The sequence below is a fragment of the Cylas formicarius genome, unplaced genomic scaffold, assembly GCF_029955315.1.
Source record: "Cylas formicarius isolate icCylForm1 unplaced genomic scaffold, icCylForm1.1 PGA_scaffold_6__28_contigs__length_40554024, whole genome shotgun sequence".
NCBI classification, from domain to species: domain Eukaryota; kingdom Metazoa; phylum Arthropoda; class Insecta; order Coleoptera; family Brentidae; genus Cylas; species Cylas formicarius.
In genome coordinates, this window is record NW_026844347.1 from 10840198 (window position 1) to 10867549 (window position 27352).

The 27352-nt window shown below is 31.2% G+C and overlaps 1 protein-coding gene across 6 annotated transcripts in view; it reads right to left on the reverse strand.

The window, feature by feature from the left end:
- The window catches only part of LOC132702983 (E3 ubiquitin-protein ligase HECW2), a 153853-nt gene that overhangs the window by 35299 nt on the left and 91202 nt on the right, over positions 1-27352 (reverse strand). The window contains exon 1 of one of the 6 annotated variants that reach the window (XM_060671953.1): positions 1287-1662. The exons of the other annotated variants lie outside the window; for them this stretch is intronic. Within the exon in view, the coding sequence (XP_060527936.1) occupies positions 1287-1327 (41 nt within the window). The 5' untranslated portion in view covers positions 1328-1662. Of the gene's footprint in view, positions 1-1286; positions 1663-27352 lie in introns of those variants that run through there. 6 annotated transcript variants of the gene reach the window in all.

Below are 27352 nucleotides of genomic sequence, written 5' to 3' on the forward strand. Positions count from 1 at the left end.
CAAAAACTCATTGTGTCCTTTTCCTAATAACACTTATAATGAAGGCGAATCATAATAAATAAACTTTATTATCATTTAGTTTTATTTTATTATTTTTTATTTTATTATTTATTTCTATATGTGCATTTTAAGGTTCTATAGATTTTTTCTCATTTCATAAGTCGTTTGTAACATTTCGTTAATAAGTTTTAACCATCACAAGTAAGATCGCAATTAAAACAATATCTTCATCAAGATTAATTAGATATATTTTAAAAGAACTTAACATAATTTCCGATTTATATATTTTAAAAATTAATGGTTGGATAAGTTAAAACAGTATTATATTTGTGACACATTAATTTGTCAACATTAGAAACTTAATCTTTCATGCTTTTAAAACACTTTTAATGATGCCCCTCAACAAATAACTAAGATCGCAATTAATCATGATCAATTAAGGTATATATATACATATACATATATATATATATATATATATATATATATATATATATATATATATATATATATATATATATATATATATATATATATATATATATATATATATATATATATATATATATATATATATATATATATATATATATATATATATATATATATATATATATATATATATATATATATATATATATATAAACGAATTTACCATAATTCTCGACCTATATATTTTAAAAACTAATGGATGATAATTGCAAACATATATCTTAAACGTAATCTAATATTTTTTTGGAGGAAGTGTTAAAGGAGTGGAAAAAGGAAATGCAATCAGATGGAAATGGGCTATATACATTACAATTCGCAGATGACCAGGTCATGATTGCAGCAGATAGTGGCTACTCTAGATATATGGTCAGGGAGCTAGAGAAAGAGAATACAAAAAGTGGGGCCTTGTAATCAACTTAAAAAGAAAAGAGAATATATGGTAGCAGGGGATGACCTCAAAGAAGATTTGGAGGTCGATAATCGCACACTTAAAACTGTTCTTCTTAGGAGTCACGGTTTCAGATGGCAGAAGCGCCCAACATGTCTTAAACAAAACTGCATAGGAAAAGCACGTGAGACGTCATTTAAATCCAATCTTAAGTAACTAAAAAATTACAAGCAAAACCAAAAAAAAACCTTGTATAAAGCCCTCGAAATGGAGTTTTCAAGAAGACGGTGTCGAGCATTAAAACTGGAACATATTAGAAACGAAACCATTAGTAATGTAGTAGTAGTGTAATATTGAAATATTGAAATAAAAAAGTAAAATTATTCTTAATACTACATCTACTCACAGACTAAATATTACTCCGATTGTCTTGGTGACGATTCCCATTTCCGTCACATTAAAGTACAGGTAAAACGATATTTAATAAAAGCAAAAGTCCACTAAAATCCTACATTTTGACTATCCCATGCTTTAGCGACGTAAATCAAATTGTTAACGACGAAAAATCCACAGGCACATTAAAGTTACGCACTAATCGACACAGAAAGTGACGGAACTTCGAACTGGCGCGAGCATGTCTAATAACCGGCAAAATATTTCGCGTGTGCGAAGAACCATGTGGTGGTGCGTCAACAACTGAGGACCCGACGTACGTACGATTGCGAAGGTGGACAGAGGCACAATGAAGTGCCCGTCTCGGGTAGGGGAAACACTAAAAATCTCCAACTACAAACCGTACGTACACGATAAGGCCTGGCGGGTCGGTCGTTACAGTTTATTTTCAGATTAGATAAATAAGTATGTATTAGACTGGGATAATTAGCATTTCTTCCGATACCATTCGTAATATCGAGTTTCAAAACCCGACAAGTGAAAGAAAATTGTGTTCGCCCAGGGCAGGTTTTAAGGATTTTTTTATAGGGTAAGATACATGACCATAAACGCTGTGGCTTTGAAAGAACCAAGTAAATTAATGAAATATAATAAAAACAATAATGATGGATAAGATAATTAACAATATATGAATTTAATTATCTAATGGTTGTATATTGTAAGAAAAAGGCGACATATTAACTTGAAAATTAAAGAAGATAATATGACTGAGGCAACCGGCAACAAAACAAAAATCATTTACACTAACACTGGCAGTTTCAAAACAACTTACATATTATAAGAGTGCATCCGTTTAATTGGACTTTAACAAAACTAACAGTGGATGGTAATGTCAAAATCATTAAAAAAAGATTCATATAAATATATACAGGACCTGAATATTTATCTATTTTTTTGGGGAGGTAGGGGTAAGCAAATATATCCAATAATGGCCATGAAATATATTAAAAATAATAATGACAGTTTGTTGATATAAAAACAAAAAAGTTCATTTAAGCCCAGGTCTAGAAATGTCTGGCAAGATATTGAATTATCAGTATTAAAAAAAAGCGACTTTTAGGCTTTTTAGCCCAATTTTGTTGAAATTTTGTAACATAATTTACAATGATTAAGAGCTAATTTTGCTCTATTTAGATAAACATTGTCAAGTCCAGCGCCATCCCGGAACGATATTGTTAAAGTAATGTACGTCACTAAAGTTTTTGCAATTTTTTATTTTAACTTAAATAAATAAGAATTTATTTTATTAACAAATCTTCTGGATTCTCGCTGCGTTGAACTTGCTGACGTCCGCCAATAATTCTGTTGGCTTCTTCAGAACTTAACTGAAACTGTTTAGGTCAGTGAAATGAACGTTCAGGAATGACGTAAAGATTTACGCAGCAGTTTTTGAAAAATATTGAACAGCCCCTCTACAATGGACACATTTTTGGATCTAGATTAATTAATTAATTAATCTCCAGTGAGCGCATATTTTTTGGAACATCCTGTATATCAAATTCAAACTAAGCAAAAATAAATATGTAGATATATAATAATATCAATTTTTCGTGTACAAAAAAAAATAGAGTGTTGTCAAAAATTATTAGTTTTTAATAACCCCACTGACAGACTACATTTTTTTTTTATATGTTAAACAACACCTTTTTTTTCGATTCTCTGGCATTAGGTTTGATCCCGTAGCACTGCCACCTTGAGGTGCTTTTTGCCCCTACATTATGCTTAGTATAGAAGCCTGTTTTTGCATTACCCTTTGCGACCATTTTGAGTTTTACACTGGCAGTCTTTCGCGGATATGGACTTTTTAAGCAATGTAAAACATTTTTTTTACTATTTACTTTAATTCAATTATCAGCTGTTTTTGGTAGATTTTAGCCAGTATATGGGGACATTTGTCAGTTCAGAAGGTCATGTCACTTAGTCACTTAGTATTCATTTTGTTTTGAAAAATGTATCCGATAAATTTAATAAACCTCTTCAGTTGCTCGTTAATTAATCACTCGCTCCGCTGCGCTATACTCGTGTCAAATAAAACATGTAACTAATGCGGCGTTTATCAAACTTGTTGAACAACATCTTACTCTTCGACACACACTAAATCCGGGCCTGCGTTCACCTCTAATTTTTCTAAAAGTTCTGTTGGTTCTCGTAATCACTACGCGTTATCTCCAATAATACCGATAAAGCATCATCATCGAACAGTCAATAATGTGTCCGCGGACAATAAAAAAATCGTCTACATCTAAATGACGCCAACATCAAACGGGAAACATCTTATTTATTTAAGTTAAAATCGATTGTATTCGGAATTATTGCGCTTAATTTTGTTAATATTCAAGTCGAGATTAAATTTTTTGAGGTCACCCGCATCATTATCGTCGTTAACGGAAGATCGTGAGTTAATGATACCACAAGGAACGACTCCAGAATATAAACGCTCCAAATGGGAAAAGACATATTTTAATATGTCTAAAATTAACTTCGCATTGAAATACGAATATATTAGTTTCGCATGCTGGAAAATGATTTTTATAAAAAAATCTATTTTGTATTAATGTATTTATTTACCCTTATTGGAATTTTACGATATATTTTAGGGTATTTCGTTGTTGCCATTTATTTAAGATACGGATTAAATCGTATTTTTGACAATATTTGCGGCTTAGCATACTTCGCCAAAAGTGTATTGATATGCGGATTGATAGGTGGAGATTATTATAAACGGATATGCCAACCACAATGATGATCATAAAACATATAAAAAGGTAAATAATCATGGCGATGAAGCGTTAAAAGGTACAATAAAGCATTAAGCTTATAAACTTTTTCTGCAAATTCCTGTCAATTATTGGTACAATCGGAAAAATTTTACTGTTATAATTATCTAAATAAACTCTGATAATTCCACACAAGCAAAACAGATACATGAATCGATGTTCAAAACAGAAAAAAGAAGATGTAATCAAACAACTAAATAAAGTTTTGAAAGATTTACCTCTATATCTAGTAAAATCAATGGTTTCTTGACAAAATGGTGGTGGAGTAAAATCTCGACGTGATATTTTAATAAATGTATTTTTAATAGGCGATTTACGAAACAAATAAGAATTTTTGTGATTAGTTCTTGGCTCCGCGTAATAAACAAAATAGTATACTTTATTCGTTACTATCACCCTTGGTTAATGTTTTTTTTGGAAATCGTAATTACATAAGTATCATTTAGTGTTCACTTACAAGGCGTCAATACCTTGTCTCTCGTTCATGCATTCCAATATTATATGCCAAAAACTCTTGTATAGAATAATTCTTATTGCAGTAAAATTTGGTTTTTATTTTATCTTTAATGTAATTTAAATTAATATAAAAAGCTAACTGGTTTCAATTTTTTTTATTTGTCATTATATTACTTATTTTTTGTAATCCTGTACTAAGTTAACTCTAAAATGTTGGTGATTAAACTATTACTACAACCACAACTAACCAAAACTACTAGCATTAATAATAATACTCTGGCTCTGGTGATTTATTGTAACTATCCTAACAAAAGTGGTGGAGAACGAAAACAAGTGATTTTTTGGATGTTACCGAAACTAATCCCAATTTTTCAGTTTTAAATTTAACGGCTTAAGTAGCTTCATAATCTACGGTTACCAATATTATTTTTATAACTCACTAGTATGAAAATCCGCAAGTTAGACAAATATTGGCAGTAATACCGTCACATAGGGTGACCCCAAAACGTTCACTTTTTCCCTAATTCAACAATGACAATATATCGTTTTTTTTTAAATATAAACGTAAAAAATATTTTCCTGTTTTGAAATATGTACCTCTATATAGGTTTTTGTCTAAGCTAGTAATTGACCCGCCAAAAAATAGTCTAGTCGAAGATGCAATGAAATACAAGGAAAACTAATCAACTATCAAATTTGAATTAAAGTTCACATGATGTAATAATAATAATACGTATATGAATTGTCTTGTCTATGGGAGAAAATGGTTCAGATAGTCTAAACTAGGAGTTGACATTTTGGAGCTTGAGAATCTGAAGGCTAAATAGCCCCGCAAATTAACGGACTTCATAAGAGGGCTGAGATTGATGGAAGAAGTATAAATTGGGAGTGCGTCGCAACAAATGCTCGCCGGTCCGGCCTCTATCTTTAAATATAGCGCCCGTAGAGCCAAACGTCTAGTCCTACAGCACTCTGCACATTATCACCAACCAACGAATACGAAATAAATGTAATGCTACAATGTAACAACGTGTTGGACAATTTTCAACAAAATTGACTCTAAAAAAGGCAGGTTTTGTCCTCCGCGACCCAATTATATTGTATTTCACAGTGGCCGTACAGACGGATAATAGCTTTTACAGCTTAGCAATCTTTACCCGTATATCGTGCGCCCATTTACGGCCGCGATTTTATAGATTTTGTATTTTTTTTATAACGCGCCGTCTCGGCTGTTTGCTAATGTTTAGGGCGAATTACTTTCGCAACGGTTTGACGGCTGCCATTTGAATTTATTATTGTTTACCATCGAATTGGAGCAACAAAAGTTGCGCGACATAAATTTATTCAGACACACTTAGCCGTTCGTTATTTGTCTGTGATTTACTGTCGAATAAGGCAGATCTACGAATACGTTAGAAAATGGCGACCGAAGCAACAACGGCAATTATTTTTGGGTACTCGTTAAGACTGATTTTTGAAAAACTGATTTTGAACTTTCCAACTGAAACGTTTTTCAATTAGATTGTAAGCAATTTTTCTATTCGACCTAAAAACGGCAAAAAGCTGATCATTATTCAAAAATTTAAATATCAAGTAACAACTCAATAAGAGACAACAGCGGTCATTTTACTAAGTTAAATATTTGTTTTAATCTTCGATAAAGAGGCGCAGTAAAATAATTCAAGGGAGTAGAAGAATTTTTAAACAATAAACAAGTCTTTATTTTAAAGTTTAATTGGTTTAGATCATCAAAAACAAGCAACTTGTTACACTGTTATGCCTTTTTTTTTCGCATTTCTTCTGGAAGTATATTGTAAGGAACTTTTTTATCAATCAAATTGTTCGCTTATTTAAATAATTAAAGAAGAATCAAAATAAACTAAATACAGAATTCAACACAAATAAGCGGAAAATTTGGTATAACCCTTTTTTAGTTGCCAATTAGGTATTATTCATATTAAGAAATGCTAATTTATTTCTAGATATCCTTAAGTAAATTGATGAGAGTGACGCCAAAAAGTGAAAAGAGGCAAAACAAAAAATTATTTAGAACTTCTAGATAAAGGTCCCAAATCAACCTATTTCTTAAAAAAAAACTCTTGGCATGGAGGTCGACACTAAAACCAATAACGAAGTTCCAATTAAACACGAAGATGTATTTGTAGATCAAGATAGCGAAATAAATGTATCTTGCTCATCTAAATACCATTCACAACTAATAACGATAACGTCTTTACAAAATACAAATATTCCTGATCCGGATAATAAGAGTTCGATGTTTTGAAAATTCAGATTTTAACTTTATGGGCAGCTTAATGAAAAAAGTACTGATACAAAACTCGAAAAGTCGAAAAGTTAGAGGTCACGCAAAGACAATATTATAAGGAAGTATTTAAACCATTAGTTAGAGTAATAAAATATATTGCTACGCGAAACTTAGCAATTCGAGTATTTAGATCATGCCAAGATGCCAATTCTTTAGGATTGTTAAAACTTGTAGCAAAATTCGATCCCATTTCTTAAACAACACATAGAAAAATATGGTAAATCTGTTAGCGAGAGAAGAGCTACCTATCTGTCGAAGACATGTTAGCATACAAGGTAATCGATTTTATTTTTCAGCTGTTAGATTTGAGAAAAAAATTAGAGCAGAAATTTATAGCAACAAATATTTTTCAATATCCTTTAATTTATTGAGAATTTTTGATAATTATTATCTTGTATTATTATTATTATTCTCAAGCATTATGTGCAATCTATTTATTATTATTTTTATATAATAACCAAAACTGTCAAGTTTGATGTCTGAAATGGCTTAGGCTTAGACTTAATTCATTAAACACTAAATTAAGTAATTTTTTTTTATAAGCTATATCGATCGAATATTTGGGTGATTAGGTTCACTATAACTGAGCGTTATATTGTTATTCCCTTTTAATTTGGAAATACTATTTCATTTGGTATTTTGTCTAAACCATTGGGTTGAGACATATCTAATTATAAGTTCAATTGAAGTGTAAAACCATAAAAATGATAAGCGATCTATAACAAATTTCGATTTGAGCTTATTTTATAAATAATGTTGTTCGACAAGATTATTTAGTCGCACGATCCAATGCTCGCATTTAAGGGGTATTTGGAAACATGTATAAAAAACATTTGGTGAAAGACATTTTATCGAATTTTTTAAATTTTTCAAAGAAACTACCACAAGCTACTGTAATACTATTTACAAAACTTCTGGATTCCTCCTACGTCGGGTTTTGCTAAGTCGAATTGCTAACGTTTCACCACTTATACTGTTGGCTTCTTCAGAGCTTCACTGAAACAGTTTCAACCGACACCCGGCGCAAGAGGAATCAAGAAATTTTGTAAATAGGCCATTTTGTCGATGTTTTCAAGGGATTAAAGCGTTTTTTTTTTTTAATTAGGATAAAATATCATCACTTCCAGCATTACAATTTATTTGCCTCACTCACGCAACACGCCTGCTATGGTGTTAGAATATATTATTAAAACTGGCAAAACTACGTTAGAGAAAAAAAAATTATATCTCAACGCAACTAAACGCAAAATCATTTAAAATCAGGTATACAGAATATAAGGGTAGGTCAAAAAGTAGATTCTGAAAGTAGACAACCGAAGCCCGACATTTTCAATTTCTTCAAAATGACTTAATTCCGACTCTCTCAGTTTCTTTCCCAAATCAGCCTGATATGCCAGATGGACAGATTTGGTTTTAACAGAATGTGACAGTGCGCGAATATTTACATTACGGTATTTCCCGGACTACGGATTGGTAGAAGGGGATCAATGGATCCTGCCTGCAAAATCTCCAGATATTCAAAGGTGTATAAGGAAAAACCACAAAATTTAGATGATTTAAAATTTAAAATTAGATACGAAATAAGGAAATTATTCATATTTTGGAACAACAACACTCAATAAAATAATTTCTATGATGTTTTTAATTTTTTTTATCATGAAAAGTAAGTGACAGGTATACGAAATGCTACATGAATTATGAAATGGTATTAACTTGGTATCAACAGATACGATACCTATGCATAGTTTCTCTGTAAAAAAAGCGCAAAAAAAATTAGGGTTATGTTGATTTGAACAAGTCATACAGATTTAAGACAATGAGAACGCAGAACATATTTCAGTTGAAGCCAAATTTATTAGATACTATATCATTCGATTGATAATTCAAAAGGAATTTGAAAAATGAAAAAAAAAATTCGCTTTTGTCGGAAAGAAAATTATTTCATAAAATATTCAAATGACTCATTTTGAGGGCTGTATCTATATATCAGCCCCACACCATGGTTCAGAAAAGCTTTTTTTACTATTTTTGGCCCTATTTCAAATCCTTGGAATTGTTTGGGTTCATTTTTCAAATTTTATAGTCAAAATATCAAAAAACAATAAAGCCCCGAAATGTTTAGTAACTGTAACAGATTATGTTATCATTACAGATTTCCAACAAACACAAATTTGCATACAACTGGCACTTTAGGCATTGGTATCTTAAAAACGAAAAAGTTCCGGCCCCTAATTTATAAAAACTTTTATCCGACGTTTTCATATCGTATAACGCCGGACTTCCATATTAGCTTGAAATAAAAATTATGATTTATAACATTAAACAACAATTAGTACGAACTAAACGATTTTTATTGACATTTATGGTCTAAGAAATACCATTCCATTTCCAGATCGCCTGCAGGTGTTTCGCTGTTATAAACGGATTCATCCTAATTTGGATAGAAAACAACTAATTACAATCATTTTTCAGATGCTGATAAGTCGGTGTTGATAAAAATAATTGCCGTTAGTATAGCGTTTGAAGAAAACATTGTTTGACGTTCAAGGAAACGAAGAAATAATTATATATGCTGGCGCTAATTGAATTTGTCAGGCAGGCAAGCTGATAATCATTTTTGAGTGCTTATCTATTATAACTAGTAATAATAATAATAAATACATTTTTTAGCGTGAATTTTTCTAGCTTGTTTGAAACAAAATCAATAGATTCACTTTTCAATTCACTTACAATTGTCCGCGAATATTTTCATGCTGCACGTAATTTGGCCTGAATTTTTGTACCTAACCACATCCCTTTCAAATTAAAAGAAACTCCTACCTACTTGGAAAATATAATGCGCTAGAATTCACATACTTGATTTTGGTTATTTTTTCAGGCAGAAAAAAAGCGTTGCCTCTAGTACTCATTATCAATTTCTTTCTGCATTATTCATCAACGGTGAAACAGAGAGTACGGCGATATAGTGAACTAAGTATTGGCAATTTATGAAATTTTAGCGTTCCTTAATCTACGCTGTTAAAAAAAGTAAATTAGAAAAAATGTCTTGAGCTTTATTTTCGAGACATATCTAGTTAACAAGATAACACTCAACACTGTTTTTTACCTATGTAACAACCAGTATTTTATTTCGTATTTGGCATTAAAAGGTCTTTAAATCAATGTATCCCATTTGATATTTTATTAAAACTGTTAATGAGAAATCGAATATCGTGACAACTTCGAAGGTGGTCGACTTACTATAAAAAATGGCACAGAGCAGATGAATTCGGTGCTCTTTACCTCCGATAATACTAAATTTTCATCTAGGTGCCTATTACTTTTTAGACGTGGAAAACTATCATTTTGAAGTTAATGCGAATGTATTACTTTTTTCTACTACTACTGCGTATCTAATAGTAGTACATATAGCTACACATAGCTCCCCTTGTGAACTATATATCCATAGCACAAAATAACTAATTAACCAAATAGCACAAGACATTACTTCCCATCTGCAATTGCCAATCACTTGAAAACTTACCAAAAATTTATATTTGGTTTGAAACTTCTAAAAAACATATTCAGAAATGAATAACAATTAAAATCCATTAAAAAAAGTAATGATCGATTTCTATTGTACATGAACGGTCATAGCCTTCAGAATTATATCTATAGGGTGCCATCCCATGATGAATTATTGAATTTCTCAAAAACAACTTTAGTAAAATATCAAGTGTGATCTATCAATTTAAAAAGAATAAAATAAAATATTGTCCCAACAAAAAAAATCACAATAGATTCATACCTAAAATGCAAAGATTAGAATATCCCCTTGTAATACAAAATGGTTCCACGGTCAACAAGGAACTGTAAAAGAGCAAACAGATGCTTTAGAAAACGTTCTATCACAAGAAACAAATTAGAGATTCTGTAGAAACAGTTTAAAAAGGTAAAAAATACGCTGCGATATCAAAAAAACAAAACAAAAAGGACACGTATAAAAATTACAAGCTATTATAACATCTAGAATCTGTTAACTTGTTGTTTCTACAGTGAACGGCCAAAATATGGAACAAAATAGAAAATATATAGGGTAAGTCAAAAAGTGGATGTCAATAACAAGCAACTTTTTTAAATGGAATAAAAATAAGACCCAATAATTTTGTTATTAAAAATCCAATACCTACAATTTTGTTTATTTACAATACTATTTAAATAAAATGTAGCTTCATCACTGTTCTGTTTGGTCACCATACGCAATAAAAATTAAAATTTCAATTCTCTAATTCTCTGGGTTTCATTTATATGCGCCATATTCATTTTCTTTACTGGCACAAATTTGATTGTAACAATTTAAGAATTCGTACCAGCTATTTACCGTCAATTTCAAAATTAAATGCTATTCCTTTGCTCATAAAATGTTAATGAAATTTGATACAGAATGCGAAAATGGTTTTATAAGAATTGCGTTCCATTTAAAAAAAGAAATTGTTATCGACATCAATTTCTTGGTCGACCCTGTATATTTTATGTTTACTGCAAAAAATGCACAAGAAAAAATTATGATGGACGTGTGGGAGCATTTCCAATACCTGATTTTAAAAAGATTTTGTTTCATCTTTTAGCTGTATATTTTGTTAATAAAAAATGCTTTTCTACACTCTTCTATAAAATAAAATGAAAGCGTCACTTTAACACTTCCCGGGGATCTGAGCTCCTTTGAACATTTGCGGGATATTACTGCACGGGTTTGGGAGCAACCGGATGTTTTAGATTTTACCGCACGGCTTGAATTTTGAGGTTTCTCAATTCTGACGGTCCTGTCAGCGAATGTATTCGTTTTCCAAAAAATTTACCTAAAAGCTCAAACTCAAATCATTCGTTTGTTAAACACTCGCTCCGCTGGGCTCATTATATGATATTTATAAGGAGAAACAAAACTAAAAATGATTACTACTAAGCTATACATTATTGTTTTCCACACATTTAATTGATACAAAAAAGTGGAAAGAAATTGGGAAAGTTTAATATATGACATATAATTAATATATAATTTTTCGATGAGTGAATGCACTGTCGGTTTCGTGTAAACGATGGTAAACTCTGTTCATAGATATAAGAAAGTGACTAACTGATACGAAAGACCCGGGCAAGCTGTAAGAATGAAGTATGGCCGAACAGTTCCGTATTTTGCTTAGAATTTAATTATTTGGGGGTTTGTTAGGAAAGATACTAAACAATATTTATTTATTTATTTATGTATTTATGTTTAAATCTAAAATAAAATTACAAATTATTTTTATTACCTACTTAATTACTTCAAATTATTCACATAATATATCAGTATCACTATCCGCCTGTTCTAATTATTATTTGTTCTATATTATTTGCAATATGGGATATACGATTGTTCTGCTTTTCCTATATGTTTAACAGAATTTGACCAACTTTGTGGAGGGATGTTAAAAACTTCGGTTCCTATAAGTTTGAGGACATTGGAGTTAACACGGGAAGAACATTGTTACGACGAATGGCAGTTGGTGCCAAACATGTTCAATGGGATTAAATATACGGTGGTAAGGCCTTAACACTGTATGCCCTAGATTTTTTGCCTAATTATCACAGATGTATTCTTTTTGTAGGTTCAAGCTTTGTAGAACCTCAATTAATTGCTTTTTGGTATAATCTTCGTGAAAATAGATGTCATTATTATACATGTAGTTTTGGATTGTTGCTTTTGTGTCACATGAGAAAGGGGTTTTAGTCAACTGTCTACTGTGATAACTTGCATTGTCCATTACAATGATCAGTGGTGGTGTCTTCATGGTAATCCAGATAAGAATCTTTAATATTTTTCGCAGACAGAGAAAGTCCATTTGGAGTCCAACCATGTTTAGAGCCAGCATGCAAAATAGTTATTCTTTTACCTCCTTTTTGATGGCGCGTTTGTTTTACACTTGTTGTTACGTTGTTCTCTGTAAATCCTAATTTTTTCTAGATATTCCAGTCGCCATTTCCGAATTCTAAAAGATTCCATTAAAACTTGCTTTTTGTCAATTTTTTAAATCTAGAACCTATGTGTTGAATACACTTCCATAAAGTAGTTCTGCCACATTTAACACCCGTTTCATCTTTTTCGAGCTTCCTAATTAAGATATCTAATGTAGGCACGCTTTGTTCCTCGTATAACTGGTAAATTTTACGCCGTATTATATCTTGATCACTTTCATCTACACTTGAGAAAATGTCGCATCGCTTCTTTTTTTCCTCGCTGAAATGGGATTATTCACAATTTTCCATACAGTTGATGTTGGAATTTTCGTCAATCTGGCCCTTTCTTCTAAAGATGCTTGCTTGCTGACACCACGTTCAATGCGAGTCAAATAAACATTGTTTATAACTTCCTTAGTCTTAATAGAATAGTGTTTTCTACATTTGGGCGGGAGAATCTCCTGAGATACACTAGACTCGCATATATTTTGCATAATTCGCACACGATGCAACACACGCTGTATTACACACGAAATAAAAATGATTACTAATTAACTTAAACTAAGTAGTATGCCAAACTAAAGAATATCAAACACAGGTAGGTATAAAATTATTTTCTATTACGGATCACAATTTTACCTGAATTTAAATTCCGAAACTTTAGGTAATAATCTTGTTGCATTGTATGTTAATTGGATAATTCCATTCAAGAGCAATTGGTCACTTTCCTGTATCTATGAACAGACCATAACTCTTGAATTGGAACGTTGCTCTATATGACGGAAAAAATTCTATACTATAGTTGTCTAATGACAAATAATTAAAATCCGTTTCAAAAGGCAAAACAGGGATCTATAAAAAATATTGAAGTTTGTTAATATTCAATAAGTTAGTAAAACAAATAGAAAGGAAGAAATTATTCGATCATGGGAAAAATAATTATACAAAAAGGATAGTCATAAAAAATGTAGTTGTGACGGAACGATCCACGCAGTAGCAATCGAAAGTATAACCGGTATCCCGGTAGAATTTTTGTCACACGAAAATCTCTATTGATTGGCCTACATCGGCTTAGTAACAGGTAAGTTATAAAAGCGGTTGACAGACTATTATCCGAATCTACAAGACAACTTCCGCTCCTCGAAACACGCAAAACGATATCGTGCAGACATAGACAGACATACCGGATAAAACTTTTGTTTTTCCAACGGATACCGCTTTTTGCCGTATCAAAAGACAGGCAAATATTAATTTACCACAAATAACAAACGCGGTCGGCGAATAATTGGAATTATTATTTTAGTTGATCAAACCGCCCCGTAATAACGATCAGTATATATTTGCAACGAAACAAAATGCAGTTGCAGCGTTATAATGTCTAGTTTTAAGCGTTTCGTGTAAACCGAAAAGAATCGAGTAAAATTCTTAAACGCAGGATGGATCTGTTAGCCTGCATGAGCTCAATTCTTTTATTGCTCTCCCATTTTTCCTGCTTTTTTTTATACACAATCCATTTAGAAGGTGCAATTTTCAATAGTAGAAATAATCAAATTTCTTTATTTCTTGTATTTATTTTTTCTAATTTGGTATAAAGATTCTACGTCTCAGATCTCTATACAAGTTTGAGCTGAGCGAGATTTTATTTATTTTCTACAGAGTGCGAAAGTTCTTATACTCAACATATCCTTTCATATGCTATGAATGCTTTAATTTTAAAATGCACAAGAAATCACCTTGTAATAAATCAACTCTTTTTTACAATTTAACTAATCAAAATATAATATTTTGTGTAAGTTTTGTTTATAAATTATTCGTTTAGTCACTTGAAAACATCAACGATTTTCTTTTTTCCTACATTATTGCGTTACTGTTTGTGACAAAAGGAATTTTTTTCATTCTCTTATAGTAATAATACACCGTGCGTGTAGTTTTTGTGGACATCGATATATGTCGCTGCAATTTATAGATCAATGGAGGACTATAAAGCAACGCAAGAAACGAAGCGGCATGTAGTGATCGTCGTTATATGCGTGAAACACATCCGTTTAGATTTCTCAAATTTTCTTAACCGCGCCCGATCGTTTTTACATAAGGTTCTTCAACAAGTACAAGAGATCGTTCACTAAATCGTGTCCAAGAAGGCCATTGCGAGGAATCTTAATATCTCTGAGGGACTAATCCGTCGAGTTGTCCACGAAGTCTGTTATATCGGCACAAACTCGGAATCAGAGGCAAGACACAAGATTGGATGGCGGAAAATCGTTATGACCACATCACCCCAAGCTTATGGCCACCTAGCTCCCCAGACCTTAATCCCCTTGAATATTTCGTATGGGGCGTAGCTGAGCGAGAGACCAATGAAACACCCCCATTACACTATTTCACCACTGCAGAATTCTATAACAACCATAATGATTAACATGAAGAAAGACCATTTGATTGGGGCATGCAGTCGTTTCCCATCTCCGATTGAGTTCGTTATTGCCGCTAATGGCGATTTTATTGAATAATTGTATGGTTTAAGAGTCAATTTACATTATGTAAAAATTTCATGGCATTATAATAAATTTTGCAATAAATATGAATAAATAAATTTTAATATCAATCTGTCTTCAAATATCGTATGCAGCCTGTATGACTATAATAATCAAAATGCAATGTTTTTATTTTAATGGCGGTCCGTTGTTATTTCTAAAAAATTTCCTAACATTTTAAAAGGAAAGGAGGTTCTATCATATGAATTTTACAAGCCTTCTCGAAGTCCACTTGTTGGTTGTTAGGTAGTGTAGCCCCGGTTTGCATTTTCAGTATCCCCTGTGGTGTGTTTAAAAAAAACTGTGGCGTATTGTACGGTAAGTACGTACTTGCTTGTGTCTATTATTAATATCAATTATTACTAGCACTATTAAGAAAAGAATGAGTTACGATATGAAAAATATCAAACATCGAAATTGTATTTGGCAGACATGGAGATCTATAAAAAAATACCCAGTATATTGTGTCTTTTCTATATACCCTCCGATATTCGCACCTGTATTGAACGGCTTAATAAACAAGAATTAAATTTAACGAAAACTGGCAATAAGCACCCTTTACATAAAAGTAAAGGTTATTTACGCAGACAAATAAAAAAGGGGCATTCCGCTGACAGTATCGTCATTCTAATTTTTTCTCTGGATGAACCACACAACTTAAACGTAAGAGTAACAAACGATGGTGTTTCGTTCAGATTCGACCGTGGACGAAGATTTAACTCAGCTTCAAAAATTTGTTACAACAGTAGAATTTACTGCACCTGCTACCAGTACTAACAGGCAAATAACTACCTACCAAGGTAATAAATGATTAAATAATTTAATCATTTGGACTACATGCTTGTTTTAGATAATGATGTCACTTATAGGAGTTTAGTTTATCTTTCCAAAATATTGGTTTGCGAGCAGAATTCCGAGAAAGGTTTTTTTGATGGAGTAAAGCTGAAGCAAGTGTTTTATTTTTTTACCACATGATTTTTACTGTATTACCATTTTAGCATAATATAGACGATGACTGTTATTGATTTTCTTTCATTTTGTTGCCTAAACCTAAATAAAACCAATAAGGTATGATTGAAAAAAATCTGTTTCGTTTTATTTAAGTTGAACGGTTTTAAAACTCGGGTTTTATTTGTTTTTTAATGCTTGAATGGTAATTTTATTTAATTATTCTGCAAGGTTCTCAAATAAATTTGCCTTACATATACAAAAAAGTTGTTTTATTGGCTAAACACCATTTTCACATTTAATTAATGAATTTTTCACCTAACCGAAAACATATGTTGATATTAATTTAATGTCGGGGCAAATTTAATTTCAATGAAAACATTATATTTTATAAGAAACGTATTACAAAATCAATGGATAGTACTACGCTGTAAATAAGAAAATCTGTTACATTAACTTTGCATGTGCTTGAAACAAAAAAATTATAAGTTATAGTGATTTAAAATAATATTTTGTGATGCTTATTTTATTACCTTTGTCATTTTATTGTGAATGTTTTTCTTTTCAATTCAAGTGCAGTCAATATTTTTATAGAAATAAGAATAAGTAATACAAATTATCATGCACATGTTAATTTCAAGAAGAAATTATGGAATCATATAGCGTCTTATAAAAAAGCACCAATGAAGCAAAATCATTTTTAATTTTGATTAAATCATTAGCGTTTCTTTAAATTTTGCAATGTTTTTCTTTGAGTGTTACTTCATGGAATCAAGCTAAGATATTGATGAATGTCAATAATCTAGAAAGGCGTTATTACTACTGCAGACTTTTGTGGAAATCGTTCCTTACTTTCATATGAATCAGTTTTTCTATTATACGTTAGTAAAGCTAAATTATTGTATAGTATAAATTATAATGATATCGTCCATAAAAAGTGTAATTCTGCGGTGCTTTCAGTTGCCAGGTATTCCCAACATAACACCATTTGATATTGGTTGGTCTAATGTTACAAGAAATAAAACTTACCATTCTATTTCTATATTCGGCACTTAACAGACACTAACTTTTGATTGTCGCTGTATTTTTGAAAAAAAAAACCGTTTCATATGACTTTTTATAAAAGCTACAACCAACCAACAAACTAACGTCACGGATTTTTTTTTAAATTTTTAATAAAATTTATATCGCAAACTACCTAAAGAGATGTTGGCTTTTTCCAATGAGATAAAAAAAACACAGTTGCGTTTAAATAGTCTTGATAAAATTTTAATGCAACTAGCTTGAAAAATGACCCTTTAGACACGAGTTTCTGCAAAACAGCACGAATGGATTCATGAAGTGAAGTGTGGACAACTGTCGAAACGGAGAAACTTCAAAATATCAATGTTTAAAATTTACCGCAAAATATTAGACTCGGGACTAAAGTAACGAAGCTGGCATGTTAAAGTGATACTAAAGTAAAGATATTTTAAAGTAGACAATAGAAAAATCTTTTCTTCAGTTATTACAATTTTAACTGCTATTTACGAGATTATGATAAAAATAAAAACGAGTGCGGCTAATATATAATAATACATAATAAACACAAAAAAGCCGCGCCATTTAGGTAAAAAGTTACACTAAACTGATTTAATTGTACCTTAAAATATGGGAAAATGCCCTATATACTAACATATTATTAAATACACAATGTACATGATTATATTTATTCTATTTTTGTTTAGTAATACAGATTTTTCTGATAACCATGACAAAGTTTTGCTTTTTATGTAAATTTAACTGAAAATTTCCTGCGCTTTATGCATTTTAGTTCAATGTGAGTTTCCGTTTAAACGAACTGCGCTTATCGCACGTAATTATAGTGCGTGTTCCTTTCGGCATTGAAGATAATTAATTTTTTTATATACATATTCCATTTAGACGATGCAATTTTCATGGCAATTAATTTACAAAATTTCCGCCTTGATCCATATTTTTGCCTGTTGTAATTTCGCAAAATGTGAGAATTTGCCTATTTAATATGAATAGCAAAAGTCAACTTGCGATTTTTGTTGCTAAATTAAGAAACATTATTTTGTAATTAATCTGTTTAAAATGAAACGAGAGAGGATGAAAAACGCACTTTTTGTAGCAAAAAGTTTATAGAAAAAAATTAAAGACATATTATAACATGTCTTTAATTTTTCCTATACATCATTATTTTTTAAAGCTCTTAACCATTGGTTAATTCAGAGAACTCATATTTGTTGCACTGAATTAATCAAAAATACTTGTAACAAAAGCCAGTTACTTTTGAATAATTACTTTTAGTCGTTGTGAGGAAGAAAATTACCCAGAAAGTTACCCAGGCGTATGTAAGAGAAACTGTTCCGAGAAAAATATGTCGAATAAATAAAACGATCTAACCAAAACGATCACTGCGTAAAATGTGTCCGAATTGAGCAAACAGTCCTCCTCTTTTTCATCATTTCAAAAACCTCACGATACTTCTGTTGAACAAACAGCCCAGTATCCACATTTGCATAGACCATAACCTGCTTATTAAACTTCTCAGAACTCATCCATTAATACGCCAATGGACGGGTCAAAAATACCTTTTAATCATCTTATATCCAAAATTAGATAGGTTCCAGGAGGTTTACTAAGTTTTCTATGATAGTGATTTGCTTTTCTTTCATACTAACTGTTTCGTTATTTGATAATGTTTTGAGCTTTAGATTTTATTCTGGATCTCCTTTTTGGGCTATATCACCTCTCATCCACCAGAAGTAAAGCTTTTTGCGTATTGACATGCATAATGATACAAGCAAGCAAATGTTTTAAATACAGGTTAATATTTTACCAATATTACTGAGTGTGATGTATTTTCCTAAGAACCACAAGGGCCTTAAAATATGCACAACTTGGCTTGCTGAGGTAAGGTTTCTGAGTTACCTTTGGAAGAGACAAACCGAAAGAGAAGCTTCTAAGCCCATCGGAAAATGTAGCTTAATTCAAACCTGTCTGAATCATTTTTTTATGGGGAAACATCTTTAGTACTCAAAGTGTATTTGTTGTTATGTATTTAATTATGATTTTTATGAGATTTTAATGTATTACAACAAACATATGGACATTTTTAGGTTTTGCGGATGCCCGAAATACCCGAAAAAATTCTAGAATACCTACAATTTTTAAACACATTTTAAGAAAAAAGACTTGTTATTATGGAATCTTTTTTACTAATAGCTCCGAAAGAGTTGATTTTCCCCGCCATTAACTGCGAAGTAAACAACAATCATTTACAATCAAATTGCATTAGATTGGTCAATAACAATTTAAGTTATGTCGATGCGGTTTACATCGACGACCTTAGGGTCCGTTCTTCAATCTCTGATAAACTTGAGAATAAAGCTTAAAGTTAAACTGGAGTTTAAAAAAAAAATAGCTTTTCAGTTGCTCAGTGCAGAATAAGCCATACTTTACTGTTTACTGTTTGGTCTTATTATTAACCTAAAAATTAATTTTAAACCATTTGATTTGTATATATATATATATATATATATATATATATATATATATATATATATATATATATATATATATATATATATATATATATATATGCAGAATTTTAGCGAAAAATCTATAAGGTACTACTGAACTTCTCTGCGAATTAAAATTTTTCAAAATGAGTTGTTCAAAAGCATTGCGGAATGGTTTAACGGTTAAATATCACACTTATTTCCTCTTTCAAAAAAAAACACATAGTTTCTTTTGCGTTAAAATTGTATGTTAGTGATTTTCAAGTGATTCTCAATATTTTCGTGGCGTATCAAAGACCACTTCAGGTAAAATTATTTTTTATTCGTGTAGTTTCGTCCTTATGTAACCTAAAAAAATATTTGGCAAATCAAAGTTTAATTTAACCAATGCAAAAACTTCGCTACATGGCGAGGTTCTGTGATTCTGAAGTTTAACTTTACACTGAAAAACCGGCACTACGTACGCTTTTATGACGGACACTCGATTTTCTACATTTGAAGCGAACTACTTTAAATAAGTACCATAATTACCAGAGTAATGTTTGTTAGTAATTTGACTTACAACGAAATTTTTATATTGAATTTAATGTAAGTTTTTTGGTTCATAGATTTTTAATGGCAAAGTATTTGTTTTTCGCATTTTATTTGAAAAGGTTGGGTAGAAAATGTGCTCGATTATATTGATTCGCTATATATAGTGTACTTGTGTTTGGAGTCCTTTATCCGGTTTGGAATAACAAAAATTCGAAGATGAATAAGTGATTTGCTCTAGCTATACAAAAACAAAAGCAATCACAAGATAGACGTAAAGTGTGGTTAGCTTGGTCTTGGTCGATTAGCTGTTCCTACACATGCGCACGATCACGTTGTGTTAACGATCGCATAGCGATACTTGTGATTTTCTATTACAGTTTTGGATGTGATATATAAAGCCGCCTTAAGTCCGATTGAAAATTCACCAGAGACGATGGCTTTTTTTGAATTTGGAACTTTTACGGGAATTTGTGATTCCTCGTCTACAATAAGCGTGGAACTATTGGATCTGTCGGTTTATGTAATTAACCAAGTTTTAAGGATTTCTTGTTAATCCAAGATATTTTTGGCAGCGCAGTACGTTATTCCTATGAGAATGTTTTGAGATTTATGTTGAAGTATAATAAATCTTCTTTTTAATGGAATAACATATACAATCAATTCTTCTTCAAGAAATTATTTTGTCGTATCTTGTGCGCTGTATTTCGTGTTCGATTAGAACTCATCTAAACGGGACTCCATCATCTCTCTCATTAACCTCGTCATTACATATTAAATGTGAACTCGGTATACCTTTTTTTGGGGGTATTTTCGCCCACCAAACAATAATGAATATTACCCTACACCTATAAACATTTAATTTGAAACTAGAGGCGCTGCTGGAAAATTATAAATATTTGGAACAATAAAAAAAAGGGTCTTAAATTAGAATTTGTCTCATTCACTTTGTCTCATTGCTTTTGTTGAACGTAAAATGTAATAATATTTGATAGCCTGATTTTATATTTTGCTTTTTAATTTAAACCATGCGCTGCCAAAATTGTTTTCTTTCTTATCGCATGTTCAGTGACTAGTTTGTTTCTAGGATATTTGAATTTTCAAATTGCATAAAAATTTGTTTGTTGCACACGTATGCTTCAGTTTTCTTACTTTGATATGTGGAAATTTAAATCCGCCGCTTTGGCTATTGTTTTACACTTTTTTTATGTATAATACACATATACGAAATTCGATAGTACTAAATGGAAAATTCCTAATTTTTGCAAAACATCAACAGATGCTTAGCCACGTTTCGAGTTACCGATATGATTTTGTTTATAATTTCTAATATATGTGCAATTTAATTAATCAGATTATGTAAATGAGCCCAAGGTAGTCAGTTCATTTAGAAATAAATCTTAAAATAATAAAAAAAATTGAGGCGTAATTTACGTACATATACACAATGTTTGAAGTAAATGAGTTATTGATAATGTACATAAAAATGAACTCTAATAAATCTCTGTTAATAAAATATAGAAAAGACAGATATTAAGATTTTCTCAATAAGTTATACCGGCTGTCTAATAAACTGGCGAATGCATATGGCGTATTAAAATTTAATTTAAAGGATTTATCACATTTCCGCTATCCAACACGGCAGCAGAATCATTTTAGACCATTTTTGGTGCGGTCACGACTATCGATTTAGTTTTTTTGTTAGAAACACAATAATTTTGTAATACAATTAAATAATTTTTTCTACTTCCGTCTGTAAAATACCTAATTACCCACCGAACTAGCGTGCGGGAAGCGTCACTTTACCACGTCAGTTTCGTTTAGCATGAATCCGAGCCACTTCGGACATTTCCGGGATTTTACCGCACGGGTTTGGGAGCAATCGGAATGTTTCGGAGATATTTCCCACGCTTTAAATTTTGACGTTTGTCAATTCTGACGGTCACGTCAGTGAATGTATTCGTGTTGTTTTGCGAAAATGAACCCAAAAACTAACGGTCGTAGAAAAAGTATAGTATGCAACACGATCGGTAAACTTTTTAACTCAATCGTTTAATAAAAACGCGCTCCGCTCGTGTCAAATAAACTCGTGAGTCAAATAAAAGGCATTTGACTCACGAGTTGCATAATATACTATAAACAAATTTGTAATATTTAATAACCTTATAGGACTATGACTACATTTTTGCGAATTCACAATAACCTCTTCCAATTTCTTATTTTCTTGTATCTCGCTAGCTTTCCAATTTTACGATACGAATCACCATGTACTACAAAAGCTAATACGAATTTGACAACGCTGCAAAATAATCTTTCAAGCCCCATTAGCGTTTGGAAGGCAACATTGGCGGCACACGCGATGAAATAAATATGATATTAATTTCGGATAAATTAAAATTTTGATCTTTAAGTTCAAGGCCAGCGTTTCCGAAAATATTTGCATTTTTTGTATTTGTATAAACTTGTCCACGAAATATGTAAACATTTTTGTAAAATGCCAATGATAATATATAAACGCGTTTGTCGAAAGATCATGGATAAAATCTACCGAAAATACAAAATCGCTTCCTAACCGTAACTAAAGTATCGGAAACTCTACCCGTCCCACTTTGGTCACTCCATGTGGATGCGGATTTAACCGTCACTCTTTCCAAATAAATTTGTAGGGTATTAATTATGATTTGGATAACTTTCAAGAGATCTCGTCGAAACATTTTTCAGTTCAATACTGATAGGTGTTTAATTTTGGAAACGTAAGGACAACAATAATTTTGTTTTTACTTGGTGTATATTTGTTGGAAACAACAAAATAAAACAATATACGCAGACAATTTTTTTTTGTGTTACTTTCCAAAAAAATATAGTCAAATTCGTTTATGCGTCATAACCATAAGATATAAGGCTGTGAATAAGAAAAAAGTTAATATCAACGTATGTCGTGAGTTTTTAGAAAATAATATACTTTTCTGTTACTATATATTATGTGAAAGTAAAAAATTCTTTTTAAACTAGTATTAATAAATTTACTTTAAAAAAGAAACGTTTTGGTTTATATTTTTACGCGTAAAAAATGTATCGTATGAAACAAATAATTCGGATTTTGCTGTAGAAATTTTCATAAAAATAATTAGAGTGTTAATGAAATTATGATAACAAAGATTTTTTGTACTTATCGACACTTGATTAATAAACATAAGTATAATAAATACAGGTATGTTATCATATAAAACTTCGATGTCTATAAGGAAGTATAGGATGCCCGAAATTGGCTCCCGATCCCCTTAACTCAGAAACTACGAGCGAAAAAATTGAATACAAAACTTATATAGTTTCATAGAGATTTTTAAATTTAAATTTTCATATTTTTTCGACAAAAGAAGTAGAAAAATTAAACTATATAAAAGGTTTTTATAATTTTATCCGATTTGGCATCAGAAATAAAGGTAACTTTGTATAAGGTTAGCGGGAAATTTATGGTTTATTTTATATTTCATATAGTTCAAATAGGATTCGTCCATAAAAATTGGGGATATGCACTTAAAAAAAATTGACTTCTAACGTTTTTCATAGTTTAATTATTGTACTTCACTTTCGTTTACATTCAAAATATTCACGCAATATATGACAATAAGCTCTCTTCCACAAGAAGTCAATCTAAAATTATATAATTAACGCAAGCTAATAGGAAAAATTGTGGCTTGGGGCCTGCAAAGGTCATTTATGACATATAATTGGAGATTGAAGAAAACGGTTATACTTAAGTATATATGAAATATATCTAGAAGTTCCCAGGGAATTAAAAAGTGGAAATGATATACAGGGTTTATTGAAAATAAGAAAGCTGCATATACGAGGTGTGTTGAAAAAGTAAGGTGACCTCGTAAATAAACAATTTATATAAAAAAAAAACTAGATCAAACTATGCAACTTTTCTATCTAACTTTTCTTTTCTTTCATTCGTAGTTCTCTAGTTAAGGGGGTACTTAACTTTACTTCATTCAACTTGCGGATTGTGATCTGAGATTTTCACTTGTCTAAAGCATTCAAAAAACTGAGGTAAATTTTACGAAAACTAATCACAATAAAATCACTCAATTCTGCTAAATTGTTTGTTCTCTACATACCTGTTAAACAAGATTTATTAGTAGTTCGGAAATATCAAGACAATTTGATATCTCGGTCGAAGCACTTGCATGAGAAACATATTCAAAAAGTTATAAACTTTTTAATTTTTTTCTTTGTTATCCCCTTTCGATGTGTAATTGGATACAGCATTTTTGATTCCGTGGTACTTTTTGTATCTAAGCAGTGTTTACATAGAATTCACAGGTTACACGTTTCGCATAATTAATTAAAGTTCAGTGACACATTTCTGATTTGATTCTCGCATTTGCCTTCATTGCTATTAATGATATGTACAACTTTAAAAAGTTAGCAGAAAGAATGGTTAAGTTAAGATGGCCTATCCCTTTCGCAGGGCCCTGAGAAATCTTCATATTAAACAAATCCAACAGCAAATTTACAGCCCCCTCAAAATTCCCTCCGACTTTAACTAATACATAAATTCCGATGGAATTACTATAAAGTAAAACGCATTACCTACTAAGTATAAAATCTTCTATTCTCGACGTTTTAATTCAGATCCTGGAGCAGCATATAATGCCGGTGCGTAAAATTAACGATCAATAAAAATTAACCCACAATAATTACCGATCTGGTCTAAGTCATGGTATCCCGAAGAAGACCCAAACCGAATTCTAACGGTAACCGAAAACGCTTGCAGGTGGGAATTTTTACCTGTGCAGCTACCTCCACATCTCTATACACATATAGACGATATTCATTGTAATAGGAAGCCATTGTGATGTGCGTTTGGAAAGAAACACGCGAAAACTTAAAACGGTGAGTTATCGATTTTGCACCCGACGACATGTCAGGCATTGTGGTGGTGTCTCACACCAAGCGTGGACGATTCTTTCTTAGGATTATAAAAGACCTAATTTCTTCTGGTTTTGTTAAGTAGATGAATGTTGGAGTGCTGAGCTTTCAAGCCTTCCCTTGAAAACATCCTTTTTGGTCGCCAACAAAAAATCGCGGGATCAATAAATTATACGGGGTGTTATATGTAGAAAAAAATTGAATATTTGATGGACAACATCAGGCTAAAATATGTGGAAGTGGGTGTCCACTTAACACATTTTAGAGAGAACAAAATATGGGTGTTCCTTTTAAATTACATATTTATATACACACTACCGGGTGAATAGTGAAAACATGTTAATTTTTTAGATAGAACATAGATTGAAGTTTTATATTTTTTCGGTTCCACAATCTTCGAATTTGTTATGAATATGATATCTGACAGTTTTTGTTTAAATATGGGCCCGGATTTTTAATGGTTGTTATCTTCAAAATAACATATAACCCAATAGCATATTATGCAACAAGTTTTATAAACACCATTTTAGTCACGAATTTCATTTGATACGAGCGGAACGAGTGCTTAATAAACGTGTCTGAAAAAGTATATTTAGCAGTTAAGTTTGAAATTTTAGAAATCCGAATTAATTACGGTAATACTAACGTACAGTGACAATAGGAGGTATTAGCAGTTTATGTGTCTAGCGTTAAAACCTCGGAACACCTGTGATTTAGACATTTTAAATGGACCAGTGTGAAAAAATATATTTAGGAAAATGTATTTGGCAATACATTTAATTAAAACTCCATAATAATATAACAAGATCTTATTGAACTACAATTCCCAGTTTGAGATGAGGTTAACACTTCAATTTATGAACGGTTGTTTTTCACACAAAACGGGTTTACATACTGCATCAGTTTAAATTAAATACTATTTGTCAAAAATACATAAAAAAAGGTCAAAGTTGACCGCTCAGTATAGTGCGATATATTATTTGAAAGAGAACTTCGAGTTATAAAAAGCTATTTGTCAGTTCAAAGCAACTTTTTCAAACACCCCCTGGAACTCCCACAAGTATCATCAAGGGTCTAAATGGATTTCAGTTACTAAGATATCTTGATTTTTTTGAAAATTTTGACCGTCAATATATTATCAATTGATTATTGGATGCAGACAGAATTGAAAAATGGGTAAACGGGTGTTCAAAACTTTTAAAATAATCAAGATATCTTTTGAACTATTGAAATAACAAAGCTGATAAAACCTATCATGACCTTTCCTCGGGAATCAAAAATTAAAGTAATATACCGGGTGTCGCATTTAAAATGTTCCACTTCGGGTACAACCGGAGTGTTACGACCTTGAAAACTTCTAAACAACAACCGCTGCCGTGAGAAACCCTGTATAAATCGACTAAGTCGAGTTCCTTGGATTGACTTAAATTGCACAGTGTATACGCTAAATGAGTTCATCAATATGTGATAGTAAGGATCTGTGATGCGACATTTTGTGTTTAAAAGCGTTTATATAACTTTTTTGACACAGACGGAAACTGTAATAGCGAGAGTATTTTAAATATTTTTCGAATTCTATATGTGCCAAACAAAAGATAAATTCGTGCTGCCCCATTATAGTAAAGCAAATTTTTAAGTGAGCATCATGCTACAGTGTTGCCAGGTTGTGTGTGTTACAAATTTAGACGATTAAAAAAAACCTTTATACATTACTTTCACTGAGCATTATAAGTTAACATACAAAGGTTGACATTTAAGGAAATAGCGTCAATCACTTAGAAATTTGCTTTCTTAGCACAAACTTTCGTCCCTTATTTGGTATATATAAAAAATAGAATTTTTTTTTAAAATATTAGCGCTAATGAATCATATCCCAAAATTAAAATTCATTTTTCTTAAAAAACAAACCCTCAGTGTCGTGGCAGAAACTAATTTTGAAAGTCTATTTCTGTTGAGTACTTCATTACGAAATGTTATGAAAAGCAACTGCCGCAGCCACTAGAAAAAAA